The following is a 21,331-nucleotide window of genomic DNA, read 5'->3' on the forward strand; positions in this document are numbered from 1 at the left end:
GGTTCGATACAGATTCCCAATTTTTTGGTCTGTTTAACAGGGGGAAATGAAAAACATGTTTCCACAAAACGTTGTCATAAATTACCATCCAAAAGAGTAATGCTTAAAATGTTGATTTTGTACATTGTGACATTAATGACAGAACGACCACAGTGTGCAGATCAGCATGAGACACAGATCAGATTCCCCCTTTTCAATCCTTATTGAATATCAGGTATTTGGGATAATTAACAGACATCAATAGGCTGTATTGTAAAAATAAAACAGTATCAGGAGATCATATCGTTGAAACGATATCTGCTGCTACCACAGAGCTCATACATTCTGTAGTGTTGACTGCTACAACCACAGAGCTCATACAATCTCTGTCGTGTTGACTGCTACAACCACAGAGCTCATACATTCTCTGTCGTGTTGACTGCTACAACCACAGGGCTCATACATTCTCTGTCGTGTTGACTGCTACAACCACAGAGCTCATACATTCTCTGTCATGTTGACTGCTACAACCACAGGGCTCATACATTCTCTGTCGTGTTGACTGCTACAACCACAGAGCTCATACATTCTGTGTCATGTTGACTGCTACAACCACAGGGCTCATACATTCTCTGTCGTGTTGACTGCTACAACCACAGGGCTCATACATTCTGTAGTGTTGACTGCAACAACCACAGAGCTCATACATTCTCTGTAGTGTTGACTGCTACAACCACAGGGCTCATACATTCTCTGTCATGTTGACTGCTACAACCACAGAGCTCATACATTCTCTGTCATGTTGACTGCTACAACCACAGAGCTCATACATTCTCTGTCATGTTGACTGCTACAACTACAGGGCTCATACATTCTCTGTCATGTTGACTGCTACAACCACAGGGCTCATATATTCTCTGTAGTGTTGACTGCTACAACCACAGGGCTCATACATTCTGTAGTGTTGACTGCTACTACCACAGGGCTAATATATTCTCTGTAGTGTTGACTGCTGCCACCACAGGGCTAATATATTCTCTGTAGAATTTAGAGGAACCCTACTGGCCTAGGCTGACAGACTGTGGGAGATGTGTAGTAGTTGACGTCATTGTACCACAATGGGAAAATTGGTCTCAGCCATTTAAAAAGACAACAGGAATCATAACCGAAAATACATATCAAAAGTGTGTGTGGCCCAATCAGATGGGGAGCGGGCTGGCTCTCGGTCCAATCAGATGGGGAGCGGGCTGGCTCTCGGTCCAATCAGATGGGGAGCGGGCTGGCTCTCGGTCCAATCAGATGGGGAGCGGGCTGGCTGTCGGTCCAATCAGATGGGGAGCGCGCTGGCTCTCGGTCCAATCAGATGGGGAGCGCGCTGGCTCTCTGTCCAATCAGATGGGGAGCGGGCTGGCTCTCTGTCCAATCAGATGGGGAGCGCGCTGGCTCTCTGTCCAATCAGATGGGGAGCGCGCTGGCTCTCTGTCCAATCAGATGGGGAGCGGGCTGGCTCTCGGTCCAATCAGATGGGGAGCGGGCTGGCTCTCGGTCCAATCAGATGGGGAGCGCGCTGGCTCTCTGTCCAATCAGATGGGGAGCGGGCTGGCTCTCGGTCCAATCAGATGGGGAGCGGGCTGGCTCTCGGTCCAATCAGATGGGGAGCGGGCTGGCTCTCGGTCCAATCAGATGGGGAGCGGGCTGGCTCTCTGTCCAATCAGATGGGGAGCGGGCTGGCTCTCGGTCCAATCAGATGGGGAGCGGGCTGGCTGTCGGTCCAATCAGATGGGGAGCGGGCTGGCTGTCGGTCCAATCAGATGGGGAGCGGGCTGGCTGTCGGTCCAATCAGATGGGGAGCGGGCTGGCTGTCGGTCCAATCAGATGGGGAGCGGGCTGGCTGTCGGTCCAATCAGATGGGGAGCGGGCTGGCTGTCGGTCCAATCAGATGGGGAGCGGGCTGGCTGTCGGTCCAATCAGATGGGGAGCGGGCTGGCTCTCGGTCCAATCAGATGGGGAGCGGGCTGGCTGTCGGTCCAATCAGATGGGGAGCGGGCTGGCTCTCGGTCCAATCAGATGGGGAGCGGGCTGGCTGTCGGTCCAATCAGATGGGGAGCGGGCTGGCTGTCGGTCCAATCAGATGGGGAGCGGGCTGGCTGTCGGTCCAATCAGATGGGGAGCGGGCTGGCTCTCGGTCCAATCAGATGGGGAGCGCGCTGGCTCTCGGTCCAATCAGATGGGGAGCGGGCTGGCTCTCGGTCCAATCAGATGGGGAGCGGGCTGGCTGTCGGTCCAATCAGATGGGGAGCGCGCTGGCTCTCGGTCCAATCAGATGGGGAGCGCGCTGGCTCTCTGTCCAATCAGATGGGGAGCGGGCTGGCTCTCTGTCCAATCAGATGGGGAGCGCGCTGGCTCTCTGTCCAATCAGATGGGGAGCGCGCTGGCTCTCTGTCCAATCAGATGGGGAGCGGGCTGGCTCTCGGTCCAATCAGATGGGGAGCGGGCTGGCTCTCGGTCCAATCAGATGGGGAGCGGGCTGGCTCTCGGTCCAATCAGATGGGGAGCGCGCTGGCTCTCTGTCCAATCAGATGGGGAGCGGGCTGGCTCTCGGTCCAATCAGATGGGGAGCGGGCTGGCTCTCGGTCCAATCAGATGGGGAGCGGGCTGGCTCTCGGTCCAATCAGATGGGGAGCGGGCTGGCTCTCGGTCCAATCAGATGGGGAGCGGGCTGGCTGTCGGTCCAATCAGATGGGGAGCGGGCTGGCTGTCGGTCCAATCAGATGGGGAGCGGGCTGGCTCTCGGTCCAATCAGATGGGGAGCGGGCTGGCTCTCGGTCCAATCAGATGGGGAGCGGGCTGGCTCTCGGTCCAATCAGATGGGGAGCGCGCTGGCTCTCTGTCCAATCAGATGGGGAGCGGGCTGGCTGTCGGTCCAATCAGATGGGGAGCGGGCTGGCTCTCGGTCCAATCAGATGGGGAGCGGGCTGGCTGTCGGTCCAATCAGATGGGGAGCGCGCTGGCTCTCGGTCCAATCAGATGGGGAGCGGGCTGGCTCTCGGTCCAATCAGATGGGGAGCGCGCTGGCTCTCGGTCCAATCAGATGGGGAGCGGGCTGGCTCTCGGTCCAATCAGATGGGGAGCGGGCTGGCTGTCGGTCCAATCAGATGGGGAGCGGGCTGGCTGTCGGTCCAATCAGATGGGGAGCGGGCTGGCTCTCGGTCCAATCAGATGGGGAGCGGGCTGGCTCTCGGTCCAATCAGATGGGGAGCGGGCTGGCTCTCGGTCCAATCAGATGGGGAGCGCGCTGGCTCTCGGTCCAATCAGATGGGGAGCGCGCTGGCTCTCGGTCCAATCAGATGGGGAGCGGGCTGGCTCTCGGTCCAATCAGATGGGGAGCGCGCTGGCTCTCGGTCCAATCAGATGGGGAGCGGGCTGGCTGTCGGTCCAATCAGATGGGGAGCGGGCTGGCTGTCGGTCCAATCAGATGGGGAGCGGGCTGGCTGTCGGTCCAATCAGATGGGGAGCGCGCTGGCTCTCGGTCCAATCAGATGGGGAGCGCGCTGGCTCTCGGTCCAATCAGATGGGGAGCGCGCTGGCTCTCAGTCCAATCAGATGGGGAGCGCGCTGGCTCTCGGTCCAATCAGATGGGGAGCGGGCTGGCTCTCGGTCCAATCAGATGGGGAGCGGGCTGGCTCTCGGTCCAATCAGATGGGGAGCGGGCTGGCTCTCGGTCCAATCAGATGGGGAGCGCGCTGGCTCTCGGTCCAATCAGATGGGGAGCGCGCTGGCTCTCGGTCCAATCAGATGGGGAACGTCCTGGCTCTCTTGTGATGGGCGGGTGTTGCACAGAGACCAAGGTCTAATCACAGCTCAACATTCCTTTATGGATCACCCCCCCCGCCCCCCTCTTCCCTATCCCCCTCCGTTCCTCCTCTCCTCTATTCCTTCATCCCCTTTGTACCCCCCCCCCCCCCACACGTTCTCTCTTTTACAGGTCTTACTGTCTTTCCCTTCTTCCTGGTAGTGTAACTCAGACGAGGGGAAAGGGCCATTTCAGGTCACAGCTGAAACCCTGTAGCGACCGCATCTACTGGCCATTAAACTAGACAGTTCCTCTATTAATGGCCTCTGGGATTGCTGCTGCAACACACACACACACACACGGAGTATGCTGGTCCCCGGACATGACAGTGAGCAGCAGCCTTCCCAGAGAGATGGGGGAGGGAGAGAGAGATGCGGGTCAAGATGGCATGCTTGAACTCCACTTATCCCTGGTACCACCACCACCACCAGAGAGCAGGAGGGTGAAGGAGAGAAAGAACGAGGGAGAGAGAAACTAAACAAAACCCCTTTGTGTGCTGCAATCCAGGGAGCACGTGTCCCGAGTGCCAAACATGTCAGGCTTCCTGCTTTCACAACCTCTCTAACACACACACACACACGCACACACACCACACACATATACAAACACATACACACACAAACACGTATTAAGCTTCTCGCTGCAGACATGCTGTCTGCAGAACAGGACTTGATCTTGATGCTTTAAGTAAACATTCCCCAGCCCTTATTCCCTTTCACCCCTATCCCCCCGCCCCTCTCTTCCCTATCCCCCTCGCCCCCCTCTTCCCTATCCCCCCCGCCCCTCTCTTCCCCCCCCCCCCCCCCCCCCCCTCTTCCCTATTCCCCCCGCCCCTCTCTTCCCTATCCCCCCCGCCCCTCTCTTCCCTATCCCCCCCGCCCCTCTCTTCCCTATTCCCCCCGCCCCTCTCTTCTAATCCTAATCCACAGCCTCAGACCTGTTCTCCTCTCCACGGAAGGCTTTATAGTGTTCTGTTACAAGCCACGCCCTCATTGACATGGGATCTGTTGAGGGTCCAATCAACGCAGGGCAACAGAGTTAGAAGCGGAGCGTATAGAATAGATAGGACTATGTCGTTGTTGTGAGAATGTGTACTACATATGAACATTAAAAGCGTTGGTTTTCTGCAACAGTTGATTCCTTTCCTCTCTGCTCCACTCTACATCGGAGACTAAGGAGGGGGAGAGGGAGGGAGGGCAAGAAAGGGCATTGTTTTCATTTTCTATGGATGACTTGATTTGTGTGTGAGTTAGCATTTTCTCCACACACAAACACTGATAGTGTGTGTGTGTGTGTGTGTGTGTGTGCGCGCGAGAGCAGCAAACTCAGAAGCCATTAGTGGTTTAAGGGCAGTAGATGCAGTCTGTTTTCAAATCAAATTTTTATGCGCAGAATACACCAGATGTGAACTTTACCGTGAAATGCTTTCTTACGAGTAATTTTCCCACCAGTGCAGAGTTAAAAAGACATTTAAAAATTAAAAAGCACCATTGGTCATTAGCCTGTAAAAAGTCTGCTATCCCTTCCAGCGCCATTAAACTCTGTTTTAAATAAATGATTCCACTTTAAGATTAAACGATAAAAATAAGGTCTAATATTTTAATAATCATATTTTATATTACCATACACAATATAAACGTGATGTATTGATTTGATAAACAGACCACAAACAGCCCTAAGACTCAAATGCAACGTAAATTCGGACTCAACTTTGAGCCTCTCTAAAATGTTAACCCTCCTCTTAATGGTGACCGGAGTGTCCATTCTGTGTCAGCTTTGGGGACAGACAGAACAACCCATGTACGAAGGCCATCAGAAAGTGGTGAACTGAGTATCCATTCTGTGTCAGCTTTGGGGACAGACAGAACAACCCATGTACGAAGGCCATCAGAAAGTGGTGAACCGAGTGTCCATTCTGTGTCAGCTTTGGGGACAGACAGAACAACCCATGTACGAAGGCCATCAGAAAGTGGTGAACCGAGTGTCCATTCTGTGTCAGCTTTGGGGACAGAGAACAACCCATGTACGAAGGCCATCAGAAAGTGGTGAACCGAGTGTCCATTCTGTGTCAGCTTTGGGGACAGAGAACAACCCATGTACGAAGGCCATCAGAAAGTGGTGAACCGAGTGTCCATTCTGTGTCAGCTTTGGGGACAGACAGAACAACCCATGTACGAAGGCCAACAGAAAGTGGTGAACGGAGTGTCCATTCTGTGTCAGCTTTGGGGACAGACAGAACAACCCATGTACGAAGGCCATCAGAAAGTGGTGAACCGAGTGTCCATTCTGTGTCAGCTTTGGGGACAGACAGAACAACCCATGTACGAAGGCCAACAGAAAGTGGTGAACGGAGTGTCCATTCTGTGTCAGCTTTGGGGACAGACAGAACAACCCATGTACGAAGGCCAACAGAAAGTGGTGATCCGAGTGTCCATTCTGTGTCAGCTTTGGGGAAGTGAGAGTGCGTATTAGCAGAACTGGGAGGGAGTATGGCGTGCTGCGGTTCTGTCACACCCCGGTCTCAGATGACAGCCTCCCTGGGATGAGTGAGTTGGCAGAGGACAGCTAACAGACAGACTAGCAGAAACCCCTTTAGAACCCATGGTAAAAAAAAATAAACATCACCAGGGAATCAGTTGTGTGTTTAGCAGGAATCAGGAAGTACACCTCACACAACTGGTTTCAATGGCTCAGTTGAATATTAGTAAACAGAATGTCTTACTTCCTGACTTCTTGGTATAGGTGTTCCTTCATACGAGATTTTACAGCAGAAAATCTTCCAGAGACAAACAGTGAGTCAGCTGGTTGGAGCGTGCTCATCTGTATGCACCATCAGAGTAGTGGGGTGGATTTCTACACTGGCCACTTGTAGTGAATGTATACAGTTGAAGGCGGAAGTTTACATACACCTTAGCCAAATACATTTAAACTCTGTTTTTCACAATTCCTGACAAAAATTCCCTGTCTCAGGTCAGTTAAGGATCACCACTTTATTTTAAGAATGGGAAATGTCAGAATAATAGTAGAGAGAATGATTTATTTCAGCTTTTATTTCTTTCATCACATTCCCAGTGGGTCAGAAGTTCACATACACTCAATTAGTATTTGGTAGCATTGTCTTTAAAAAAATGTTTACTTGGGTCAAACATTTCGGGTAGCCTGCCACAAGCTTCCCACAATAAGTTGGGGGAATTTTGGCCCATTCCTCCTGACAGAGCTGGTGTAACTGAGTCAGGTTTGTAGGCCTCCTTGCTCACACACGTTTTTTCAGTTCTGCCCACAAATGTTCTATTGGATTGAGGTCAGGACTTTGTTGTCCTTAAGCCATGTTTCCACAACTTTGGAATTATGCTTGGGATCATTGTCTATTTGGAAGACACATTTGCGACCAAGCTTTAACTTCCTGACTGATGTCTTGAGATGTTTCTTCAATATATCCACATAATTGTCCATCCTCATGATGCCATCTATTTTGTGAAGTGCACCAGTCCCTCCTGCAGCAAAGCATCCCCACAACATGATGCTGCCACCCCCATGCTTCACGGTTGGGATGGTGTTCTTCAGCTTGCAAGCCTCCCCCTTTTTCCTCCAAACATTACAATGGTCATTATGGCCAAACTGTCCTATTTTTGTTTCATCAGACCAGAGGACATTTCTCCAGAAAGTACGATCTTTGTCCCCTTGTGTAGTTGCAAGCCGTAGTCTGGCTTTTTAATGGCGTTTTTGGAGCAGTGGCTTCTTCTTTGCTAAGCGACCTTTCAGGTTATGTTGATATAGGACTAATTTTACTGTGGATATAGATACTTTGGTACCCATTACTCCAGCATCTTCACAAGGTCCTTTGCTGTTGTTCTGGGATTGATTTGCACTTTTCACACCAAAGTACGTTAATCTCTAGGAGACAGAACGCGTCTCCTTCCTGAGCGGTATGACGGCTGCGTGGTCCCATGGTGTTTATACTTGCGTACTATTGTTTGTACAGATGAATGTGGTACCTTCAGGCGTTTGGAAATGTTTCCCAAGGATGAACCAGACTTGTGGAAGTCTACAATTTTTTTTCTGGGGTCTTGGCTGATTTCTTTTGATTTTCCCATGATGTCAAGCAAAGAGGTACTGAGTTTGAAGGTAGGCCTTGAAATACATCCACAGGTACACCTCCATTTGACTCAAATTATGTAATTTAGCCTATCAGAAGCTTCTAAAGCCATGACATACATTTCTGGAATTTTCCAAGCTGTAGATTACCACACTGGCCCCTTGTAGTGAATACATGACAATAGATTACCACACTGGCCCCTTGTAGTGAATGACAATAGCTTACCACACTGGCCCCTTGTAGTGAACACATGACATTGGAACTACAGTAGTGTAGTGTCTGAGGGTCAAGCAATAGGGATGGTTTCCACAACACATTTTTTAGCCTAGTCCTAGACTAAAAATATTCTCCATTGAAAAGTGATTCTTAGTCCAAAACCATAGTCTTAAATCTGTGGTTTAATCTGGCCCCTAAATACCGTAACAGTGAACAAGGCAGCTGAAATGTCACCATGCATCTAGGAAAGCCACTCCTGATGTAGGACAGACACTGGATGTATTGGGGTGGAGGGGGACTGGTCCTTTAACAGTGTGTGTGTTGACTCTGCTCAATGTTTAATCATGATGAGAGAGAGGGGGATGAGGGACTGGAGCTGGAGGAGGCTTGGTGACTGTCTGCTCTAGGTTTAATCATGATGAGAGAGAGGATGAGGGACTGGAGCTGGAGGAGGCTTGGTGACTGTCTGCTCTAGGTTTAATCATGATAAGAGAGAGGGGGATGAGGGACTGCTGCTGGAGGAGGCTTGGTGACTGTCTGCTCTAGGTTTAATCATGATGAGAGAGAGGGGGATGAGGGACTGGAGCTGGAGGAGGCTTGGTGACTGTCTGCTCTAGGTTTAATCATGATAAGAGAGAGGGGGATGAGGGACTAGAGCTGTGGTGACTGTCTGCTCAATGTTTAATCATGATAAGAGAGAGAGGGGGATGAGGGACTGGAGCTGGAGGAGGCTTGGTGACTGTCTGCTCTGTTTAATCATGATAAGAGAGAGGGGGATGAAGGACTAGAGCTGGAGGAGGCTTGGTGACTATCTGCTCTAGGTTTAATCATGATAAGAGAGAGGGGGATGAGGGACTGGAGCTGGAGGAGGCTTGGTGACTGTCTGCTCTGTGTTTAATCATGATGAGAGAGAGGGGGATGAGGGACTGTGCATAAACTGAATGGTTTATGGTAGTTTACAGGGTAAAAAGAGCATCAGTTCCAGTCTGGAGAATCCCCTGCTCAGTCCTCAGTACAGCTATAGATCACCAACAAGAGACCGACACACTGCTTTACAAGCCTAAGACAGTCCAACACTCAATTACTCTGTGCTCATCATTCCAGCTGCAAGCCCCTTTGTTGGTTGTATGTATGTGTGTGTGTGTGTGTGTGTGTGTGTGTGTGTGTGTGTGTGTGTGTGTGTGTGTGTGTGTGTGTGTGTGTGTGTGTGTGTGTGTAAGCCCCTTCGTGTGTGTGTGTGTGTGTGTGTGTGTGTGTGTGTGTGTGTGTGTGTGTGTGTATGTATCTCTCTCACGTCTCTATCCATGTGTGTGTTTCTCTAGGTGTGTCCTCACCAGTTGGAACTCCCTGCGTCTGTCGTAGGCGTCCTGGATGCCCGTGTCGGCCCACAGGGCCCGGATGGAGGGCAGGTACTGCAGGAAGACCTTGGTCTCCACCATGCCGTGGGCCATCCTGGCCGACCTCGTGTCAAACGCCATCATGGTCTCTCCGTGCCTCTGGTTGGACGCCTCTCCCCACGGGATGTGGAGCTTTTCTCTGGCATCCACCAACACACGCACCCCTGGGAGGGAGAGAGTTGAGTGACTGTGTTAGCCAACTGAGCTAATGACTAGGCATGAAGTAGATTAAGTAGAAGGTCATGCTTCCAACAAACACCCCTGGAGAGAGAGACGGCGGGAGCGAGGTTTACGGTCGCACAAACACACCCGTTTCTTCTGTAGTGCAAGAACACACTCAAATAGTTTTAGGCACAAGCACTCACAGTACATGTTGTTCTGTCCTTATGGGGACACAACAGTCCTTCCTATTCCAACTCCTAACCCTAACATGGCCTTTATCCTTGTGGGGACACAACATTCCTTCCCATTCCAACTCCTTACCCTAACATGGCCTTTATCCTTGTGGGGACACAACATTCCTTCCCATTCCAACTCCTAACCCTAACATGGCCTTTATCCTTGTGGGGACAACAGTCTTTCCTATTCCAACTCCTAACCCTAACATAGCCTTTATCCTTGTGGGGACCTGGGAAATATATGTCCCCGAGAGAGCGAGACATCCTTGTTTTACTATCCTTGTGGGGACCTGGGAAATATATGTCCCCGAGAGAGGCAGGTAGCCTAGTGGTTAGAGCAGGTAGCCTAGTGGTTAGAGCAGGTAGCCTAGTGGTTAGAGGGGCGGCAGGTAGCCTAGTGGTTAGAGCAGGTAGCCTAGTGGTTAGAGGGGCGGCAGGTAGCCTAGTGGTTAGAGCAGGTAGCCTAGTGGTTAGAGCAGGTAGCCTAGTGGTTAGAGCAGGTAGCCTAGTGGTTAGAGCAGGTAGCCTAGTGGTTTAGAGGGGCAGCAGGTAGCCTAGTGGTTTAGAGGGGCAGCAGGTAGCCTAGTGGTTTAGAGGGGCAGCAGGTAGCCTAGTGGTTAGAGCAGGTAGCCTAGTGGTTAGAGCAGGTAGCCTAGTGGTTAGAGGGGCGGCAGGTAGCCTAGTGGTTAGAGCAGGTAGCCTAGTGGTTAGAGGGGCGGCAGGTAGCCTAGTGGTTAGAGGGGCGGCAGGTAGCCTAGTGGTTAGAGCAGGTAGCCTAGTGGTTAGAGCAGGTAGCCTAGTGGTTAGAGCAGGTAGCCTAGTGGTTTAGAGGGGCAGCAGGTAGCCTAGTGGTTTAGAGGGGCAGCAGGTAGCCTAGTGGTTTAGAGGGGCAGCAGGTAGCCTAGTGGTTTAGAGGGGCAGCAGGTAGCCTAGTGGTTAGAGCAGGTAGCCTAGTGGTTAGAGGGGCGGCAGGTAGCCTAGTGGTTAGAGGGGCGGCAGGTAGCCGAGCGTTGGGCCAGATACCAAAAGGTTGATGGATCAAATCCCAGAGCTGAAAAGGTAAAAATCTGTCGTTCTGAGAGGTGGGACAAGGCAGTTAATCCACTGTTCCCCGGAACAAGGCAGTTAATCCACTGTTCCCCGGAACAAGGCAGTTAATCCACTGTTCCCCGGAACAAGGCAGTTAATCCACTGTTCCCCGGAACAAGGCAGTTAATCCACTGTTCCCCGGAACAAGGCAGTTAATCCACTGTTCCCCGGAACAAGGCAGTTAATCCACTGTTCCCCGGAACAAGGCAGTTAATCCACTGTTCCCCGGAACAAGGCAGTTAATCCACTGTTCCCCGGAACAAGGCAGTTAATCCACTGTTCCCCGGAACAAGGCAGTTAATCCACTGTTCCCCGGAACAAGGCAGTTAATCCACTGTTCCCCGGAACAAGGCAGTTAATCCACTGTTCCCCGGAACAAGGCAGTTAATCCACTGTTCCCCGGAACAAGGCAGTTAATCCACTGTTCCCCGGAACAAGGCAGTTAATCCACTGTTCCCCGGAACAAGGCAGTTAATCCACTGTTCCCCGGAACAAGGCAGTTAATCCACTGTTCCCCGGAACAAGGCAGTTAATCCACTGTTCCCCGGAACAAGGCAGTTAATCCACTGTTCCCCGGAACAAGGCAGTTAATCCACTGTTCCCCGGAACAAGGCAGTTAATCCACTGTTCCCCGGAACAAGGCAGTTAATCCACTGTTCCCCGGTAGGCCGTCAATGCAAATAAGAAATTGTTCTTAACTTGCCTAGTTAAATAAAGGTTCAATTTAAAAAGACATGTACATTTAAAACCAGCTACTGTTGACATGGGCTGGTCCACGTGAAGTCTGCGGGGATGTCAGTGTCACTGACCAGAGTGTGTGGTGACCAGAGTGTGTGCGTGACACCAACTGGTGGTGATGGAGGTGGTGTGTGGTTCCTGTGGTGAGAGAGGTGGGGCCCTCCTCCCCTTCCTTTCTCCTCTCTGTCAAACACACACACACATCCTGAGACAGAGAGCTCTGACAGTCTAACCTGGGTCGACTACCCTCCTTGACCTGGCCTTGGCCTCTCTCTCTCTCTCTCTGGGGAGATACTAGGAACCAGACAGACCAGTTCATGTCCTGCTGAGACGAAGAGTCAATCAAAGTCAGTGTTGTTGAAGTCAAAAGTGAAGATAGGGCTGAAACGGATAGCCGAGTCACCCAGTCAAGGCAGGTCTACGGGAGGAGGCCCATAGATACCGTATCGAGTTTGATGTTTATTTCTATGCAGTTTGATAAACTTGGTTTGAGGTTTAGAATTTAAAAAACTGCCACAATGTTGCCAAAGGTTCTATGACAGAATGTTATTGTCTTCATGGAACGTTTGGTGCCAGGATGGGGCTCTGTAACGTCTCCAAATGCCAGGTACAGAGAGAGAGAGAGAGAGAGAGAGAGAGAGAGAGAGAGAGCAGAGCGGTTATACCACTCTACAGTAAGGAGTCATATATACACACACAGGGCCCTGGTCTAAAGTAGTGTACTATAAAAGAGAATAGGGTGTAATTGACAGTAGTGATAAACAGAGAAGGACTAAAGGCAGTGATAAGTAGTATAAGTAGACTGGCTGCCAGCTACAGACCACTAATAAGGAGTAGTATAATTAGACTGGCTGCCAGCTACAGACCACTGATAAGGAGTAGTATAATTAGACTGGCTGCCAGCTACAGACCACTGATAAGGAGTAGTATAATTAGACGGTCTGTAGCTGGCAGCCAACTGATAAGGAGTAGTATAATTAGACTGGCTGCCAGCTACAGACCATTGAAAAGGAGTAGTATAATTAGACTGGCTGCCAGCTACAGACCACTGATAAGGAGTGGTATAATTAGACTGGCTTCCAGCTACAGACCACTGATAAGTAGTATAAATTAGACTGGCTTCCAGCTACAGACCACTGATAAGTAGTATAATTAGACTGGCTTCCAGCTACAGACCACTGATAAGTAGTATAATTAGACTGGCTTCCAGCTACAGACCACTGATAAGTAGTATAATTAGACTGGCTGGCAGCTACAGACCACTGATAAGTAGTATAATTAGACTGGCTGGCAGCTACAGACCACTGATAAGGAGTGGTATAATTAGACTGGCTGCCAGCTACAGACCACTGATAAGGAGTGGTATAATTAGACTGGCTGCCAGCTACAGACCACTGATAAGGAGTGGTATAATGAGACTGGCTGCCAGCTACAGACCACTGATAAGGAGTGGTATAATTAGGGTGCCAGCTACAGACCACTAATAAGGAGTGGTATAATTAGGGTGCCAGCTACAGACCACTGATAAGGAGTGGTATAATTAGGGTGCCAGCTACAGACCACTGATAAGGAGTGGTATAATTAGGGTGCCAGCTTCAGACCACTGATAAGGAGTGGTATAATTAGACTGGCTGCCAGCTACAGACCACTGATAAGGAGTGGTATAATTAGACTGGCTGCCAGCTACAGACCACTGATAAGGAGTGGTATAATTAGGGTGCCAGCTACAGACCACTAATAAGGAGTGGTATAATTAGGGTGCCAGCTACAGACCACTAATAAGGAGTGGTATAATTAGGGTGCCAGCTACAGACCACTGATAAGGAGTGGTATAATTAGGGTGCCAGCTACAGACCACCGATAAGGAGTGGTATAATTAGGGTGCCAGCTACAGACCACTGATAAGGAGTGGTATAATTAGGGTGCCAGCTACAGACCACTGATAAGGAGTGGTATAATTAGACTGGCTGCCAGCTACAGACCACTGATAAGGAGTGGTATAATTAGACTGGCTGCCAGCTACAGACCACTGATAAGGAGTGGTATAATTAGGGTGCCAGCTACAGACCACTAATAAGGAGTGGTATAATTAGGGTGCCAGCTACAGACCACTAATAAGGAGTGGTATAATTAGGGTGCCAGCTACAGACCACTGATAAGGAGTGGTATAATTAGGGTGCCAGCTACAGACCACTGATAAGGAGTGGTATAATTAGGGTGCCAGCTACAGACCACTGATAAGGAGTGGTATAATTAGACTGGCTGCCAGCTACAGACCACTGATAAGGAGTGGTATAATTAGACTGGCTGCCAGCTACAGACCACTGATAAGGAGTGGTATAATTAGGGTGCCAGCTACAGACCACTAATAAGGAGTGGTATAATTAGGGTGCCAGCTACAGACCACTAATAAGGAGTGGTATAATTAGGGTGCCAGCTACAGACCCCTGATAAGGAGTGGTATAATTAGGGTGCCAGCTACAGACCCCTGATAAGGAGTGGTATAATTAGGGTGCCAGCTACAGACCAGTATTTCCATACCATGACATAACAGACCAACAAATAGTTATAAGCAGCATATTTGCAGGAGGAGATGCTTTGGGCTGGCTCATTCATTTGTAAAGTGAGGATGGGGCGGCAGGTAGCCTAGTGGTTAGAGTGGTGGGGCGGCAGGTAGCCTAGTGGTTAGAGTGTAGGGGCGGCAGGTAGCCTAGTGGTTAGAGTGTAGGGGCGGCAGGTAGCCTAGTGGTTAGAGTGTAGGGGCGGCAGGTAGCCTAGTGGTTAGAGTGTAGGGGCGGCAGGTAGCCTAGTGGTTAGAGTGTAGGGGCGGCAGGTAGCCTAGTGGTTAGAGTGTAGAGGCGGCAGGTAGCCTAGTGGTTAGAGTGTAGGGACGGCAGGTAGCCTAGTGGTTAGAGTGTTGGGAGGCAGGTAGCCTAGTGGTTAGAGTGTAGGGGCGGCAGGTAGCCTAGTGGTTAGAGTGTAGGGGTGGCAGGTAGCCTAGTGGTTAGAGCGTAGGGGCGGCAGGTAGTCTAGTGGTTAGAGTGTAGGGGCGGCAGGTAGCCTAGTGGTTAGAGTGTTGGGGCGGCAGGTAGCCTAGTAGTTAGAGTGTAGGGGCGGCAGGTAGCCTAGTAGTTAGAGTGTAGGGGAGGCAGGTAGTCTAGTGGTTAGAGTGTAGGGGCGGCAGGTAGCCTAGTGGTTAGAGTGTAGGGGCGGCAGGTAGTCTAGTGGTTAGAGTGTAGGGGCGGCAGGTAGCCTAGTGGTTAGAGTGTAGGGGCGGCAGGTAGCCTAGTGGTTAGAGTGTAGAGGCGGCAGGTAGCCTAGTGGTTAGAGTGTAGGGACGGCAGGTAGCCTAGTGGTTAGAGTGTTGGGAGGCAGGTAGCCTAGTGGTTAGAGTGTAGGGGCGGCAGGTAGCCTAGTGGTTAGAGCGTAGGGGTGGCAGGTAGCCTAGTGGTTAGAGCGTAGGGGCGGCAGGTAGTCTAGTGGTTAGAGCGTAGGGGCGGCAGGTAGCCTAGTGGTTAGAGTGTAGGGGAGGCAGGTAGTCTAGTGGTTAGAGTGTAGGGGCGGCAGGTAGCCTAGTGGTTAGAGTGTTGGGCGGCAGGTAGCCTAGTGGTTAGAGTGTAGGGGCGGCAGGTAGCCTAGTGGTTAGAGTGTTGGGCGGCAGGTAGCCTAGTGGTTAGAGTGTAGGGGCGGCAGGTAGCCTAGTGGTTAGAGTGTAGGGGCGGCAGGTAGCCTAGTGGTTAGAGTGTAGGGGCAGCAGGTAGTCTAGTGGTTAGAGTGTAGGGGCAGCAGGTAGCCTAGTGGTTAGAGTGTAGGGGCGGCAGGTAGCCTAGTGGTTAGAGTGTAGGGGCAGCAGGTAGTCTAGTGGTTAGAGTGTAGGGGCAGCAGGTAGCCTAGTGGTTAGAGTGTAGGGGCGGCAGGTAGCCTAGTGGTTAGAGTGTAGAGGCGGCAGGTAGCCTAGTGGTTAGAGTGTAGGGACGGCAGGTAGCCTAGTGGTTAGAGTGTTGGGAGGCAGGTAGCCTAGTGGTTAGAGTGTAGGGGCGGCAGGTAGCCTAGTGGTTAGAGCGTAGGGGTGGCAGGTAGCCTAGTGGTTAGAGCGTAGGGGCGGCAGGTAGTCTAGTGGTTAGAGCGTAGGGGCGGCAGGTAGCCTAGTGGTTAGAGTGTAGGGGAGGCAGGTAGTCTAGTGGTTAGAGTGTAGGGGCGGCAGGTAGCCTAGTGGTTAGAGTGTTGGGCGGCAGGTAGCCTAGTGGTTAGAGTGTAGGGGAGGCAGGTAGCCTAGTGGTTAGAGTGGTGGGGCGGCAGGTAGCCTAGTGGTTAGAGTGTAGGGGTGGCAGGTAGCCTAGTGGTTAGAGTGTAGGGGCGGCAGGTAGTCTAGTGGTTAGAGTGTAGGGGCGGCAGGTAGCCTAGTGGTTAGAGTGTAGGGGAGGCAGGTCGTCTAGTGGTTAGAGTGTAGGGGCGGCAGGTAGCCTAGTGGTTAGAGTGTAGGGGCGGCAGGTAGCCTAGTGGTTAGAGTGTAGGGGAGGCAGGTAGCCTAGTGGTTAGAGTGTAGGGGCGGCAGGTAGCCTAGTGGTTAGAGTGTAGGGGAGGCAGGTAGCCTAGTGGTTAGAGTGTAGGGGCGGCAGGTAGCCTAGTGGTTAGAGCGGTGTACCAGTAACCAAGAGGGTTGCTGGATCGAATCCCCAAGCTGACAAGGTACAAATCTGTCGTTCTGCCCCTGAACGAGGCAGATAACCTACTGTTCCCCGGGAAGGCCGTCATTGTAAAAAAGAATTTGTTCTTAACTGACTTGCCTGGTTAAATAAAGGTGACATGGTTGTTGGCTGTTAAACCCCACTCATAAAGAAAGAGAGTGTTGTTATGAATATCACCACTGAACACACAGCGGTAATCGATTTTTTCTTCTCCTGAGTGGCGCAGCACTCTAAGGCACTGCATCTCTGTGCTTGAGGAGTAACTATAGACACCCTGGTTCGATTCCAGGCTGTATCACAACCGGCTGTGAATGGGAGTCCCATAGGGAGGCCCAGCGTCGTCCGTGTTTGGCTGTCATTGTAAATAAGAATTTGTTCTTAACTGACTTGCCTCGTTAAATAAAAAAGGTTAAACATGTTGCTTAAAAATAAATAAAAGGATTATGATTTTGACCCAATCTAATAAACCCCCCCAGATATTGATTACCAGGTAGAATGTATAGTACTGCATGAGGACACTATGGAGATTTAGACTCTATACCTCTCCTCACCTCACTAAACAGGGCTGTTTTCCAGGTGCTCTCTCACTCACTAAACAGGGCTGTTTTCTAGGTGCCCTCTCTCTCTCTCTCTCACTAAACAGGGCTGTTTTCCAGGGGCTCTCTCCTCTCTCTCTCACTAAACAGGGCTGTTTTCCAGGTGCTCTCTCTCTCTCACTAAACAGGGCTGTTTTCCAGGTGCTCTCTCTCTCTCACTAAACAGGGCTGTTTTTCAGGTGCTCTCTCTCTCTCACTAAACAGGGCTGTTTTTCAGGTGCTCTCTCTCTCTCACTAAACAGGGCTGTTTTCCAGGGGCTCTCTCTCACTAAACAGGGCTGTTTCCCAGGTGCTCTCTCTCTCACTAAACAGGGCTGTTTTCCAGGTGCTCTCTCTCTCTCACTAAACAGGGCTGTTTTTCAGGTGCTCTCTCTCTCTCACTAAACAGGGCTGTTTTCCAGGGGCTCTCTCTCACTAAACAGGGCTGTTTCCCAGGTGCTCTCTCATTAAACAGGGCTGTTTTCCAGGGGCTCTCTCACTAAACAGGGCTGTTTTCCAGGGGCTCTCTCTCACTAAACAGGGCTGTTTCCCAGGTGCTCTCTCATTAAACAGGGCTGTTTTCCAGGGGCTCTCTCACTAAACAGGGCTGTTTTCCATGGGCTCTCTCTCACTCACACACACACTAAACAGGGCTGTTTTCCAGGTGCTCTCTCTCACACACTCACTAAACAGGGCTGTATTCCAGGGGCTCTCTCTCTCACACACGGCCTGGGCTGTTGATGTAATAATGAAGGATAGGATCAATAGATCAATGGCAAAACATCCATCGCACGCATTAGGCCCCGATGCTAACGATCAATAGCCTACATCCATAGAAACACAGCTACGATGCTAATGAGCCATCAAACATTAATGCATAAAAACTCAGCTAAGGGTTTCGGAGGCCAGAACAGAGAGCCTCTCTGGGAGGAAGAGCACGGGGCTTGTGGGTAATAATAGCTTCCTCCTTCCACAGTCTTATCACTGTTTAGTTCCTTTCTCTGCAGAGATTCAACTGTAATTTCTTTGAGAGCGCACACACACACACACACAGACAGAGAGAGAGAGACATAAAAGACAAAAGACAGAAGGAGCTACAGAGACAGAATGACGGGGACATTCAAGTTCATTGATGACTATTTATTAAAGGGGGATTATAAACGCACCAATCAAATAGCTCTCTGGGGATCAATCAGTCAAATGAGGGTCTGAAGAGACTTCCAATAGGTAAAAGACGAGCAGGTCTTTCAGACGAGGTCAAACATCAACCTATTCAAAAGGCTTGTGTGTTGTTGATGGGAAGCCGGACAGGCTGGGGATTGACGGGATATGATATGACGATTCTATATGCATCCCGACTCACCATGATACGATATGCATCCCGACTCACCATGATTCGATATGCATCCCGACTCACCATGATTCGATATGCATCCCGACTCACCATGATTCGATATGCATCCCGACTCACCATGATTCGATATGCATCCCGACTCACCATGATACGATATGCATCCCGACTCACCATGATACGATATGCATCCCGACTCACCATGATACGATATGCATCCCGACTCACCATGATACGATATGCATCCCGACTCACCATGATACGATATGCATCCCGACTCACCATGATACGATATGCAACCCGACTCACCATGATACGATATGCAACCCGACTCACCATGATACGATATGTATCACGACTCACCATGATACGATATGCATCCCGACTCACCATGATACGATATGCATCCCGACTCACCATGATACGATATGCATCACGACTCACCATGATACGATATGCATCACAACTCACCATGATACGCTATGTATCGCGATTCCATATGCATCACGACTCACCATGATATGATATGCATCACGACTCACCATGATACGATATGTATCGTGATTCTATATGCATCACGACTCACCATGATGCGATATGTATCGCGATTCTATATGCATCACGACTCACCATGATACGATATGTATCGTGATTCTATATGCATCACGACTCACCATGATACGATATGTATCGTGATTCTATATGCATCACGACTCACCATGATACGATATGCTTTGGGATTCTATATGCATCACGACTCACCATGATACGATATGCATTGGGATTCTATATGCATCACGACTCACCATGATACAATATGTATCGCGATTCTATATGCATCACGACTCACCATGATACAATATGCATCGCGATTCTATATGCATCACGACTCACCATGATACAATATGTATCGCGATTCTATATGCGTCCCGACTCACCATGATACGATATGCATCGCCATTCTATACTGCGGTTTTATTGAGGTTATCGATGATCCGAACATACTGCTCACTAAATGTCTGCTGCAGAGGGACGAGAGAGAGAGAGACCCATAATAAAAACTAGTTTGATCAGTCATGGAAATAAAAGTGCTGGAAACACATTGGATCTCTATTTAAAAACAGAAGATTGAGGCCAAGCTATAGGAGGAGAATGAAGACTGAAGACAAGCGCTGCCTAGTAGCTAACGTTAGCTCCCTAGCAACTAAAAGCATTTGAATCGATATATAATATCGTCAAAAAATAATACATTGGATACTCTAATGTATCTATTTTACTCCCATCCCTGGAAGTCAGACCGTGTTCTCCCCAGATTCTGCTAGACGGGGTACCTGAAACAGCCAGCTGAAAACATGAACACACTGAATAGGCACTTATGTTTAGGGGCTGAGGTTTCTTGGTAGACTGTTTCCTAATGATTGAAGTAATGATGTTATTATACACACAAACTATATTACACACACACACACACACACACACAGGAAGTGATCACCTGAGGGGTTGACACTAAGGACAGGAGGTGTGTTGTACCGTTTCACATCAGTGGAATTCTGAGTATTTCCGTTGATGCAATCTCCAGTCATTGTTTTCAAATGACCTTTGACCTCTAGAGATAGCCGCTAACAAACACCACCGAGACTCTTTCGTCACCGCCTGCCGAGGCTGTTCCGTCACCGCCACATCCATACCAGAACAAGCCCTGACCCAGCAGGAACACTTGGCTGCAGAGGAAGTAAAGGAGTAAAGGAGCAGTGGCTCTGCGGGGTACACTGAGGGTTTCTCCTGGCTGGCACACAGCAGTTATTCAATGTTGTGTAGAATGCCAACCGACATTGTTCTATCTCTACACGACACAGAACGACGTACCAGTTTGCTGGAAAGAAACAATCCCAATGTTCCATAAGAGTCGGAATCACACTTCCTTTCTGGAGTCCCTTAGAGCCGAACAGGCACAGCATCACACACACATACAGTCTCCTAGTGCAGTAGTCATTAAGAGGCTGCGGGAGGGTAAACAGGATACAAACAACATGCTGAGACAAGGAAGCAGACTCTGTGGCTCAGAGCAGAGGGCTGAGACAAGGCAGCAGACTCTGTGGCTCAGAGCAGAGGGCTGAGACAAGGCAGCAGACTCTGTGGATCAGAGCAGAGGGCTGAGACAAGGCAGCAGACTCTGTGGATCAGAGCAGAGGGCTGAGACAAGGCAGCAGACTCTGTGGATCAGAGCAGAGGGCTGAGACAAGGCAGCAGACTCTGTGGATCAGAGCAGAGGGCTGAGACAAGGCAGCAGACTCTGTGGCTCAGAGCAGAGGGCTGAGACAAGGCAGCAGACTCTGTGGCTCAGAGCAGAGGGCTGAGACAAGGCAGCAGACTCTGTGGCTCAGAGCAGAGGGCTGAGACAAGGCAGCAGACTCTGTGGATCAGAGCAGAGGGCTGAGACAAGGCAGCAGACTCTGTGGATCAGAGCAGAGGGCTGAGACAAGGCAGCAGACTCTGTGGATCAGAGCAGAGGGCTGAGACAAGGCAGCAGACTCTGTGGATCAGAGCAGAGGGCTGAGACAAGGCAGCAGACTCTGTGGCTCAGAGCAGAGGGCTGAGACAAGGCAGCAGACTCTGTGGCTCAGAGCAGAGGGCTGAGACAAGGCAGCAGACTCTGTGGATCAGAGCAGAGGGCTGAGACAAGGCAGCAGACTCTGTGGATCAGAGCAGAGGGCTGAGACAAGGCAGCAGACTCTGTGGATCAGAGCAGAGGGCTGAGACAAGGCAGCAGACTCTGTGGATCAGAGCAGAGGGCTGAGACAAGGCAGCAGACTCTGTGGATCAGAGCAGAGGGCTGAGACAAGGCAGCAGACTCTGTGGCTCAGAGCAGAGGGCTGAGACAAGGCAGCAGACTCTGTGGCTCAGAGCAGAGGGCTGAGACAAGGCAGCAGACTCTGTGGATCAGAGCAGAG

At 50.6% G+C, this 21,331-nt stretch overlaps 1 protein-coding gene across 1 annotated transcript in view; it reads right to left on the reverse strand.

Annotated features, from left to right (window-relative positions):
• LOC109876168 (guanine nucleotide-binding protein subunit alpha-13) overlaps positions 1-21,331 on the reverse strand; it is a 44,671-nt gene that overhangs the window by 14,095 nt on the left and 9,245 nt on the right. The window contains exon 2 of the mRNA XM_031819957.1: positions 9,479-9,705. Within this exon, the coding sequence (XP_031675817.1) occupies positions 9,479-9,705 (227 nt within the window). The remainder of the gene's footprint in view (positions 1-9,478; positions 9,706-21,331) is intronic.

Source organism: Oncorhynchus kisutch, unplaced genomic scaffold, assembly GCF_002021735.2.
Source record: "Oncorhynchus kisutch isolate 150728-3 unplaced genomic scaffold, Okis_V2 scaffold2905, whole genome shotgun sequence".
Classification (NCBI taxonomy): domain Eukaryota; kingdom Metazoa; phylum Chordata; class Actinopteri; order Salmoniformes; family Salmonidae; genus Oncorhynchus; species Oncorhynchus kisutch.